Source organism: Olea europaea, chromosome 9 (assembly GCF_002742605.1).
Source record: "Olea europaea var. sylvestris chromosome 9, O_europaea_v1, whole genome shotgun sequence".
In the NCBI taxonomy this organism is placed as follows: domain Eukaryota; kingdom Viridiplantae; phylum Streptophyta; class Magnoliopsida; order Lamiales; family Oleaceae; genus Olea; species Olea europaea.
Window position 1 is genome coordinate 1,804,972 of NC_036245.1, and position 13,535 is coordinate 1,818,506.

General features: G+C 33.8%; 1 protein-coding gene across 1 annotated transcript in view; it reads right to left on the minus strand.

Annotated features, from left to right (window-relative positions):
* Nucleotides 1–5,196, minus strand: part of LOC111399379 (sacsin) — a 60,587-nt gene extending 55,391 nt beyond the window's left edge. Inside the window, exon 1 of the mRNA XM_023026651.1 lies at nucleotides 4,708–5,196. Within this exon, the coding sequence (XP_022882419.1) occupies nucleotides 4,708–5,039 (332 nt within the window). The 5' untranslated portion in view covers nucleotides 5,040–5,196. The remainder of the gene's footprint in view (nucleotides 1–4,707) is intronic.
* Between the last annotated feature and the right edge of the window lie 8,339 nt (nucleotides 5,197–13,535).

Sequence of the window (13,535 nt, forward strand, 5' to 3'; positions counted from 1 at the left end):
CCCTACAAACTGAGGGAATCATACACGAATCCACATGTCCTAATACACCACAACAAAATGGGTGGCGGAGAGAAAAAACCATCACTTACTCGAAACTAAAGCAGTTCACAGCCACCTATCTAATCAATAGAGTTAAATCTCGAGTCCTCCACAATAAAACTCCCATTGAGGTCCTCTCTGGTTTTTTCCCTCATATTGATTTAATCCATACATTACCACCAAAGATTTTTAGGTGCATATCATATGGTTCATATTCACTACCACCAGCGTAGAAAACTTGACCTTAGAGCACTTAAGTATATCTTTATTGGTTATCCTAATACACAAAAAGAATACAAGTGTTACCATCCACCCACAAAAAGATTATTTGTTACCAGAGATATCACATTTGCAGAAAACCAATCCTATTTTGAGACATCTTCTCTTCAGAGGAAGAATCTAAGAAAAGATAAGCACAACCTATTTAACTTTGACAATATTGCTGATGACATGCCCAATCTAATATCATCACACCAGCAGCTACAAATACACAGTCAGCAGTTACAAAATCATGACCTACCACCAACCACTATTGCAGAACCACTAGCACCTGCATCATCCATTCTCCCCACCTCAAATTCTGACATTAATGAAAAACTAGGAAGCCAAACTCCCAAAGTGCCATTGCAGGTCTACTCAAGGAGACGACCTGATCTAGAACCAAAGCAAGTCCAGTCTTGTGAACGATTAGCAAGTAATGAAGAGGTATGTACAAATTTGACTGATTTTCATGTTCCTATTGCAATTCAAAAGGGAACTCGAAAGTGCACACAACATCCTATTGCTAACTTTATCTTCTTTGAGAATCTCTCGCCATCTTACAGATCATTTCTCACAAAGCTACAACTGGATAAAATACCTCGGACTGTGGATGAAGCCCTATAGCATGAAGAATGGAAAAAGGCAATGGCAGAAGAAATGACAGCCTTTAAAAGAAATCGAACATGGGATCAAGTCGAATTACCAAAGGGAAAGAAACTTGAAGGATACAAATGGATTTACACAATAAAGTATAAAGCGGACGGATCTCTGGAAACGTATAAAGCATGACTAGTGGCTAAAGAATACACTCAAACATATGGAGTTGATTATTTGGAGACTTTCACTCCCGTGGCAAAGATGAATACAGTCAGGATACTCTTATCCATAGCAGCTCATTTCGACTGGCCTCTACTACAGTTCGACGTGAAAAATGCCTTCTTACATGGAGATTTGGAAAAGGAGGTCTATATGGAGGCACCACCAGGTTTTAGTGAATCTTTTGGAGGAAGAACTGTTTGTCGACTAAAGAAAGCTCTGCATGGGTTGAAACAATCTCCACGAGCATGATTTGGGAGATTCACACAAGCAATGAAAAAAATGCAAGCAATCTCAAGGAGATCACACCCTTTTCATAAAAAGGTTAAAAGAGAATAAAGTTACAATTTTAATTGTGTATGTTGATGATATTATTATAACTCTTGATGATCCTTGTGAGATTGGAGACTAGGGAAGAAGCTGGCAGCAGAATTCGAAATTAAAGAGTTAGGAGAACTGAAGTACTTTTTGGGAATCGAGGTAGCATATTCCAAGGAAGGTATATTTATCTCCCAACAAAAATGTATTCTGGATCTACTTCAAGAAACAGGGATGCTCGGGTGTAAACCTTCAGAAACACCAATTGATAGGTCACACAAGCTAGGAGAAGAATCAGGAGATGTACTAATAGACTGGAGGAGATTTCAAAGGCTGGTGGGAAGACTAATCTATCTATCACGTACCCATCCAGATATAGCATTTGCGGTAAGTGTGGTTAGTCAATTCATGCACTCACCAAAAGAGCAACATTTAGAGGCTGTATACAAGATTTTGAAATATCTAGAGGGAACACCTGGAAAGGAAATTCTCTACAACAAAGGTGCGTCACTCAGTCCTGAGACTTATACAGATGCTAACTGGGTAGGTTCCGTAGTGGATAGAAGATCAATCTCAGGACATTGCACTTTTTTTTAGAGGAAATCTTGTAGCTTGGAAAAGTAAGAAGCAAGCAGTGGTAGCAACATCAAGCGCAGAAGTTGAATTTCGTGCTATGGCGTTGGGAGTTTGTGAACTTCTATGGCTAAAGATTATCCTAGATGATTTGGGAATCAATTGGAAAAGAACCATGAAACTTTACTGCGATAATAAATCGGCTATTAACATAGCTCATAATCCAGTACAACATGATCGCACAAAGCATGTAGAAATAGATCGTCATTTCATAAAGGAAAAATTGGAAAGCGGATTGTTATGTATGTCGTATGTTTTAACCGGAGAGCAACTTGCTAATATTCTTACAAAGAGACTACCTAGTGCTTCACTTCATAGGATACCAGACAATCTTGGAATGAAAGATATTTTCACCCCAAACTTGAGAGGGAGTGTTAACAAAAGTCAAACTTTCTAGTTCTACAATTCTAAATATAGTACAGTACCATTAATCTTGGGATTAATTTGTACAGTTTGTAATTATCCTATTTAGTAGTTATATAATCAATCACTTAAATATCTGCTCGACTAGTCTCGATAAATATTTAATTCCATTGAACATGATATCAACATTTGCAAACACGTGCAAACAAGCTGGAGTTGATGCTAGTGGATATGTACAACCCATGGAGTGGCAGGCGAGTGCTGCTGCCTCGAACAGTAAGCCAAAAAGGCCATAACCATGTTCTAGCATGTTTAATTCAAAAGGTTTAATTCGAGTAAAAATCACTACATAACATTCTCCTCAAAGGGAAAGTGATAGCTCGGAAACATTACAACCATTGGAACAAATAGGCAATAATGCCGAATTGTATAGATAGTTTCTTCGTTACTGAACCGCCAAACATCATATGTAACATCCCAAAATTCTTAGGGCACCTTTTCATAATTTTGAAAAGTTGAGGGAATAAAGTGAAATATATTTTAAATTCTCATATTTTTTTGGATCGAATAATTAGATTTTGATAAAAACAAGTTTTAATATATCAATATTAGACACTTTTTGTAACTTGTAATTAATTAGAAATTTTCAACTAGAGAAATTTTAATTCGGATAAGTTAGACCCCAGATATTTAAGTTTAAAGAAATTATTAATTATTAGTATTTAATAAAGTTGGTTATTGATTTTAAAGTTGTAGATGGCCATGTGTATAGATAACTTTTTAATTTGGATTAGGGGAGAGAGAGAGACTTGTAATTCTAATTTTGATCATGGTTAATTGTAATCCTAATTTGATTAAAATGTCATTACTTTTCATTACTTCAATTCTAACACTAGTATACTAAGTCAAATGGAACCAATTTCAAATTAACTTACGTTTCCTATTTTGATATAAATTCAATTAGATGATTAGGATTGGTTGATTAGTTTAATTAGGAAAACCATTAATATGATATAATAGCAATTATATTATTTGAAGCCAATTCTTATCCAAATTCCTACTATTACATAATTTTCCAATTCTAGTTGCATACAAACTCGAGGGAGAATTTCAATTATAAATGCTATAAAAAGTCACATTATTTCATCACAGGAAATATAGAAAGCCATGGCGGAGAGAAGGAGAGGAAAAAGTATTGAAAAATAATAGGAGAATTTTTACGCACACGATTTTATCTTCTTTTCAACATTTTCAATAACGAGGTAAGACACTTATGTGCAAGTAATTTGTTTTCGTATATCTTTATACAGTTATTATGCCTGAATTGCCAGTGGACATCCAAGTTTTTTATAAAGAGATATGAAACTTTCGAGAATTTGAGATGACCTAAAATGGATGTGTCGCTTGATCACCGATATACTCCATAAGAGAAGAATGGTATTAAGTGTTTAAATTGATTGTTATATAATTATGTATGAAAACTGTACGTATCTTACTAAGTGTTTTTAAATACTCACTCTTAAAATAATTTTACAGGTTAGTGCTAGTCTGTTGGATCTGTGACAAGATGGTGATGTGAACTGTTGAGTGGATCAAAAATAAATAAATAAATAAACATTAAATTTTCCTATCTTTAAATTTATTAGTTAGTTTAATTTGTTCAAGGACATATTATTTAATTAGCTAGCTGATTATATTTATTTTTAAAGATATAATTTCCATGATTTAATTTAAGTTATGAATGTTTCGGGTATATATTTTTTTTCTTACTAAAGAATTTTATTTCATCATTCTGGTTTTAATAAAGAAAAGTGAGTTTTTGGTAACCCTCTAAGTTTATGAAAATTTGGGGTGTTACATCATAAAACGCAACAGTCTAACCCTAAAGTCAGCATACAAGACAAACAAAATGAGTGGCTAATAAAATACACACAAGCACATAAAACTACACGCTTTTCCAAGTAAAATCGTCGGCTATAACCACCATCAAAGATTCAAAAGGAAATGTTCATGGTGCAATACAAAGAGGCATGAGTAGAACACCGCTATGTCTTGTACATACATTACTTCCAGATGGATGTTAGCACATTTTAAACCACATCCCAAATGAATCCTAAAACTTTTCTCCAAGCCAACTAGATATGATCAACAGTAACACATGCACACGACAGAAGAATAGTTATGCTGTGCAAATATGAATAATTTATCTGAAATTATAAAAGTACTTTCACACTTGACATTTACAAAACTTCGAGTAAATGAAAGTTAGGGAATTACCCAAACCGACCAGTCTTCCAAGTCTGGGCGTGTTTAACACTACCACCAATCCTCGAAATACTAGCAAAATCTTCCTCAGTGAAAACAGCATCATTGTACGCCAACAGCGCCGGACCCTGCCACTGGGCGAGCTTGTCAGATAGTAGGGAGTGGGTCCCGTGAGTCCTCCGATCAAGGCAGAGGCAGACTCTGGTGGCGCCGGCATCATCGGCGTTCTGTATCAACTCCTTCAGCACGGTGGTGCCCTCTGGATAATTCAATAGCACCTCTCGGATCCTACGCGTCAGATCCACCTTCTGACCGAAGTCTTCCAAAAGGACTGGTGGTTCCATCGCCGGAGACTATCGGCGGTCCCGAAATCAGTGTTGAATCATTCAATTTATAAATAATTTAGGTTTTGAGCTAATAAAGAAATCGAATGTACGTACAGAGAAATATCAAATAGTAGTCGGCCAATGTTTATGATATTTATCTTTCAAAGGCTTGCATCATGAATGGCTAGCTTTTCCTTTATTCATTTTTTCCCTCTCTAGTAACATACTTTTCACTTTATACAAAAAAATAAATAAAAACCAATATTGAGGACCTCCACCGTCCCCTGTTTAGAGCTTTGTGAAAAAGATAAATCGCATGATGTGTTCCAGCAGGTTTACGTACAGAGAAATATCAAATAGTAGTCGGCCAATGTTTATGATATTTATCTTTCAAAGGCTTGCATCATGAATGGCTAGCTTTTCCTTTATTCATTTTTTCCCTCTCTAGTAACATACTTTTCACTTTATACAAAAAAATAAATAAAAACCAATATTGAGGACCTCCACCGTCCCCTGTTTAGAGCTTTGTGAAAAAGATAAATCGCATGATGTGTTCCAGCAGGTCGGGAAATAAGAGTTGCATGTACACTGTACCTACAAGGAGTCTAATTTCATATCTTAGGAATCAAACCTTCACACTGTGACTGTCAGCAAGATGTGAGATAATATCACTCATGTCCTTTGTATCACTGACTATGCCCCGAGGGCTACTTTTCACTTTATAGTTTATATTGTCCGTAAAACAATTTCGTGATCAAAGAGACAAGTCCTAGACTTTACAAAACTAGATGAGTCGGTCGAATTTGGATAGTTACATCTTCTACGAAATTTACTCTTTCATTAAAAATGAGTAGGGCAGCGAGTTAATTTCTTTAAATCACTTTTTATTTTCTATCTTGATGGAGAGAGTCATAGCCCCTGTTTAGTCCTCATTCTTTCCAAATTTTAATGGTTGAAATAGTGTATTTTTTAGAAGTATATGATTGAAAAAGAATGAAATTTTTTTATTTGAATATAATATTATTTTACGAATATTGTGTGGTTGAAAATAAAAGAGAATAAAATAATGAGAATAAGGTCAAACAGGGCTATAGAATAGTCACATATTTGCCATGTAATTGTGTTCTTTCTCTTCTTTTGGGTAACATTTAGCCCCTATTTGATCCCAATTTCTAAGGTAAATTACATTATGGTATGGTGATTTTTTTTAAAATGGGTGGTTAAAAAGTAAAGAAAAATTTTTAAAATATCTATATAAAAATGAGATTTGAAAAAATACATTCTTGAAAAAATGGGACTCATTGTTTATGTACTCATTTCACTTGTGTAGTAAGATCGAAATATCTAACTTATACATGTTTAAGACATGATGAAGTTAAAATTTAAGTAATTATAAATTGTAAGTCTTATGAAATGTGTAAATAAGAAGTGTTCAGCAACCATATTTCCTACAAAAAATATGTAAACAAAAATGAAAAGGTACATTTGATTGAAAATGATTAAGTCATACTCACTTCCCAAACATACAATTAAACCTCTGATCGATGTAACTTAAAAACTTGATAAAAATTTAATTCAAAGTCAATAATTAATTTTAAATACACATTTCATGTGATATAATAATAATTTTGAAGTAAATTTGTGTCCCAATGTACCGACTTATGGGTAGATTACGTATACGTGGCCATGTACCGACTCAAGTGTATATCATGTTCAAGTGATCGTGGTAAATAATTTTTAAAAAAAATCCATTAGCCCACCCATCGAGGTTGTCTATACATGTAGGGCATTTGCACGACCATTGAAGTATGGACATGGACAATGGGTCAAAAGATTGATTGGTGTATGTAGCCATCACCTAGTTTGTAGGGGTATTTTTACAAAAGGCCTAGTCAAGGGATGTAAAACTTTTTGAGGGCTAACTTATGATAAAAATGCTTTTGAGGCCTTTCTTAGGTTAAAATGTCCAAATTATCCCTGTCATATTATTGAAATATCCCAAATGCCCTTAGTATATAATGACTATAATACCCATTTTTCAAATAAGAATTATAATAGTTAGTTTCATTTGTTATTCTATGGAATTTCATATTTCTCCTCCTCTTCTTCTTCTATAATCTTCTACTTCTTCTTTATTCTTTCAATCTAATTTTAATTGAAGTATAAAGAAGCACATCAAAGAAGAAACCCTTACATTTATGCATTTTATGCTGGTAAGATATTTTTTTTAAACTATTTTTACATATATTCATTGTCAATTGTGTTTATTTAATTCTTTGAATGTATTTTTCGATCTCAAGTGGTTTTGAAAGCAAAATCTCGTATACTTTTTAGCTACAAATTCATTGTTGACGTATTAAACGATTGTAGTCGTTTTAAACGACCACATAGTCATTTTAAATGACTGAAAATGACTACAGTCGTTTAAGATGACCATGAAAACGACTTTAATAACTTTTATATTACTGTGAATGAGTAAATGCTAACATTCTAAATTTTTGCTATTCTAATTACAGATATGGACTCAACAATATGGATTTCTACATTTTATTTTGGTGATTTTGTTAATGACAATCAAGGAAATTGTACATGGAAACGAAGTGGGAGTGATGAAGTGGTGGAAGGAGTTCCAATATCTTCAAATACTTCATATCATGATCTGTATTGTGAAGTGCTAAATCTTTGCAAAGTTGATTCATCTTTACATGAAGTTGAGATGAGATTTCTCCTCCCTGGAAATGGTCAGTTTACAGTTCCAATTAAAATTACTTCAAACAAGCATGTGCAATGTTTGCTATCTCTCAACAAAAAAGATCACCGTCCCATTTGTGTAACCCTTGTAAGCAAATGTTCAGTCAAGCATAGACAAGAAGAAGATGACGATTCATTTCATGAAGTGGAAAACAATGAAGTTTATTGTGAAATACAAAATGAAGGTGATAATCTTCTTTGTGAAATGCAAGCAAATGATGACAATGAAGTGGATCGGACTGAGATTATTGATTGGGATGAGTTAGAGATAGCCCGAGACGATAACATTGATATTATCACTAAAAACGGTAACGTTGTTGTTTTCTCTACAGATGGATCTAAGATACTTCAAAAGAATAGAGAAGAAAATCGTTTTACAAATGAACACCTGGTAGCTTCAATTCTTACATCACAAGTGATTCCCGAAGATGAAGATTTAGAAGATTGCCAAATTTTCAACACAAAAATAGATCTTATGATGAAAGTTCACATGCTTGCAATGAAGTACAACTTTGAATTTAGAGTGAAGAAGATTGAAGATGACTACAAATCTTTTTAAATGACTACAGTCGTTCTTTTCAAGAAGGCTGAAATCTTTTAAACGACTATAGTCAGTTAGAAGAATGACAACATTAAACAACCAACATTTAAAAAAAAATCGACATTATCTCTCTCATAATGTAAACTATATCAACCTGAAAAAGAAACTTCTATTCATAACATCAACATTTAAAAAAAAAACGACATTATCTCCCTCATAATATAAATTATATCAACCTGAAAAATAAACTTCTATTCATAACATAAAAAAACCCCACGTTCAACATAAACTATAAAATTATATTTACATTCAAAACTCATAAACATACAAATACACCAAAATGTCCTAAGGTTCATAATCAAGGACAAAAATATCGGCAGCCATCTTTTCCCTCCATCTGTTCATATAGAAGTCATTAACTTGTTCTATTGGACCGTTGATGCTCAAGAATTCTATATATTTTACTACGTACATACCACAATCGCCCCTGAAAGACAATAAATCATGGTAACGATATAACTAAATTAATATGAACAAGTAAATATTAAATTGTAATTAAAAAAGAAAAAAACTTACAAAATGGCTTGTTTAGTTGTTTTTGTACTCCTTTCTATGGCCAGAGTACCTGTCTCCAAATCAATGTTGAATTCCTTCAAAAGTAGAGGGACAATGATACTAGCAGCCTTCAAGTCATCTTTGAGTTGATCGTTCGTAATGCAACCCTTATCAGGATCATACACACAAATTGTTGCTTTGTTGAAGTCTACCTCAATTGCGAGCCAATGTCTGTGAGTACATAACAGAAAATATACATGTGTATATTCCTAGAGCTGGATATGGTCCGGTTCAGTTTGGTTCTAACGAGAATCGAACCGACCTGAAATTTTCGGGTATTTAGTAAGTGGAACCGTCGGGTCCAAATTTAATTATAAAACCGTTCGGGTTCGGTTCGGTCCTGTTCGGTTCCGTATTATAATTAAATTTTTTAATATATACAAAGTTAAATTAATTTAATTAATGATATATTCAATATTAGCTCTCACAAAATAACGTAGTCCAATCTTATGTGTCTTTTATATCTCTCTTTGCTAAATTTTTCATAAATTTGACTATTAAAATCACAAGAAGAGAAAGATAGGGAGTTCAAAATAATTAAGAGAGATATTGTAGAGTTTTAATTCGATTTTCTCCAGTAAAAACGACACTACAATAGAGTAACAAATTTGGATAAAATTGAAATCAATTTGATTAAGTTGATTTTGAACCGAAAATTAGAAATAGAAAAATCAGATTTTGTGATTTGAACTAAATTAACTAGTTAACAAATTTATTTAGAAGAAATAAAATAATTTTGCTTATTTAAAATAAATAAATTCAAAAATTAAGGAAATTCGGTTCTTGATTTAAATACTTGTTCAGGTATTTAATTTGAGAAGAACCGTCGGGTTCGGTTCGGTTCGAGAGTTTTGTCCAGCCCTATATGTTCCTAACATTTCCTTCCAAATGATAGCCTTGTCCCGGTGATATACTCCATTAGCTCTACTGGAATTCTGAAATGATCTCTTCGCTCACGTAAATCAAGCATAGTAAAGGTTAAGAGGTTATTAAATTGCACATCCAAAACAGCTCGCGAACCACCAAATGACTTGGAATATTTGGTTGCCCGAGCTCGCAACAAATGCAATGCCATGTCAACATGCTGAGAGTTGAATATATAGTTATATACAAGATAATCGAATAATACAAGTAATGAGTTAACATACTTACTTCGTCTAGAAAACATCCCCCTGGTTTCAACACATCGTTAAACCATTTTTTCGCGTCTTCTAAGTTGATATGACCCAACTCATATGAGACACTGAAGAAAAATACAAAATTCTAAAAGAATGCATGTGAAAAGTAAAAAAAAAAAAAAAAAAGAATTGGTAAAAATGCTTACCTATCACCTAAATTGGAGTGCCATTTAGATAAATGTTTCTTCTTAACCGGGTCGACGTCTCGAAAAAGATCAACACTCGTGCTGTCAACATGTCTTCTCCACTTAGCTCCAGTCGTCTATAGAGAGGAAACTAACTTCGAAACTTTTTTAAGTCTTTTATCTCGCATTAGGATATCAGTTTGTTGATAAGTTCTATCTGAATTTCTCTTTTTACGAGTGAAAACCTTAGTGTACATCCTTGTCCTCTCATTAATCCTCACATCATTGTCAACTACATCCATCTCCCTCTCAATATTCCCTAATACGGTCTCTATCACAGCGCCCACTGCCTCAACCTCCATCTCAATACCTCCTGCAACTGCTTCCTTCCCAATCTCCCTCATCTCAGCCTCGCTCTCAATGCCCCCTACCAGTGTCTCCATCACAGCGCTCCGTGCCTCAAACTCTCCTACAGCGTCCCATGCCCCATTCTCTTCCATAATGTCCCCTCCATCCATCTCACTCTCAACTTCCTCATGGTTATTTCCCTCGATCTCAAATACTCCATCAACTTCAAATGAATGTTCTCTGTTGAGATGTTGACTCGGTCTCATCCAATTCATTATAGTATCGACCTTCCTATTTATCTCTTCATATTTATCGGATAACCTCTCCACGCATATAATTAGCACCAATTCATCTACAGAAGATTATAATTTAACATTAAAAATATACAAACATCATCTTCACGTATATTAGGAGAGACTTTCTCCCTTTGGCTTTGTGGTGGATCTAGATCATCGTCTAGTACTGCATCATCAACATCTGGGTATCCTCCATCCTCGTAGAGATAACATCCAAGATTGGATCTTCTTTTCTAGTTCCTCGAATGAAAAAATTCGTATATTGTTGTTCAATCTCATCAGGAGAAGCTTTCAATGAACAACGGACCTGTAGTTGAATAATTGACAAACAAAGTCCTTTTAACAACATTTGAGGTAACATGCAAAAGTAATTACAATATAGAATATATACTCACTTGTGGATTATCCAAGACTTCAGCAATATCATGAGAATTAGGAGTAAGTGTTGATTTCCAACGACACATTCTCGGCAACCCGTTGACAGGTAACCTAGCATAATACATGTTTGCTATTCGAGGAATTGACTTGAACGCCCACACCTAAAAGAAGATGTATAAGTTGTTCACAAATATTTAAAATCAAATAAAAATAATGTCTAAATCACAAGTTTTGACGATTTACCTGTATCGCTAGTGGAAATCCCCATAAAGAATATTTGGCCTTTGGATTTTTCGACACTCTCAGAAATGCATGTATTGTAAATTTGAAGCTTTTAGTTCTCCATGAATATTCATTGAATAGATCTAAATCATCAACTATATCTAAGGTGTGAAGATCTATAGACGTATTTTTTTTCTTTGGACCTCAACACCGTTTCATATATAAGCACTAAACCTAATTTTTATTTGTCATCCATGTCTTCTATCTCTTTTTCAAATGCCTCATCTAATTCTTTAGGCGTAACCTTGCTAGATGTTGGAAAGTATTTATTTTTCAATCTACCATCTTCATTTATTTGGTTCTCATACTCCTTTTCATTAGCAGGGCTTAATCCTGTGATAAGCATAAACTCGTATAGGGAGAAACGGGCAGCTTTTTCCAAGTCTAAACAAAACCACAATTCATCCTCATTGACAGATACAATCCATCGTAATAATAGGTTGTGAATTAGTTGAGCAAATATTTTCATGTTCCTGATGTCATACAGCTTACCGAAGCACGACTTCAAAAACATCTCCTTATGGACATTATCTAATGCTTCATATACTTTCTCTACATTTGACACATTCGAAAGTATTGTAACCTTTGCATCACATCGATCATCGATGTTGTATATGTACTCCATCCTGCAAATTGCACGAGATTATTATATTTTCAATTTTGAGAAAATGATGGAGTACATATACAACATCGATGCTGCAAAACTGATCTCCACATAGTCAATAAGTCCTAAATTAAATTTTATTTTTGTTAGTCAATAAGCCCAAACTTCTGATTCATGACCAAGTACAAATCTATTCAAACGAAAAAGAAGGAAAATTATGCATACCAAGTCGCAGGACATTCTTCTCATATGAATGTGGCAAACAAGTTGATGCACATCTAAAACAAAAATGTGTTATGGCAAGAGGACATGATGATAATTGAGCATTTGAAGAACAGAATATATGCAGGCTAAAGCTTCTTGGAAAAAAATATCTAAACAAATTCCTAAATGAACAACAAATCCAAATTTTAATCGAATTAAGTGCAACTTTATCATCCACTCAAGAATTAGCTGCATAGATAAAACCATAACAAGACCATATTGATAAAAAAAAATTATGAATAACACTTGAAGTTATTTTACCTTTTCAGAAAATTGAATCAAAATGAATTACTTTGAAGGTAGTGGTGGTTGTCAGCCATCTAATCAAAGTTACGGGCAGATCTAGAAATTTATTTTAGTAAAAGTATAATTAACCAACTAATGTAATTGACCCACGCACGTCTCAATATCAATTTATCTTAACCCTATCATCGAACTTCTAGATTTCCTTTGAAAGTTAGAGAAGGCTGCAGGTGTCCACTGTAGTATTTTTATTTCACCAGGCTAATTTAGATACATAACAATACTTTACAAATTTAAATTGGAAGTCAAAGGCTCCATTTCAAATGCTTGACATGTATATAAATATAATAATACGTGTTTTCAAGAATTCAAGAAATAAAGACGTTGACAGCTTACACAAACGAATTGCAAGGTCTAGCTTTGGAACTTGTGGTAGATTTTTTGCATTTAATTTAAAGAAATGCAAGGTCTAGTGTTGGAACTTGTGGTGGAGTTTTCGCTTTTAATTTTATATATGTTATTATATTTCTCATTTAAAAAGCAGAACATACATGCAACTGGGGCGTGATGGAGCATCACAGGAACATAAACCAGCCATCAAGTATTCAAGGTAAGATTTATAGAAGCCAACACCCACTACCCCTTTCTCTATGAAAGGACTAGTTTGGTCATAAGACAAAAATTTCTCAAGAACAAATACGAATGATAACGAATGACATAATATCAAATATGTATTTCCAAGCACCAAAAGCAAGACCATTAAATAAGTTCAAAACAGCATTTGGATAATTCATTAGCTACCTGATCTAATTGGAAAACTGGCAAAAGTACTGCGTTTTGTTACCATATTGTTCGAACACAATGGGCATGCTCACTCATTGATACTGGA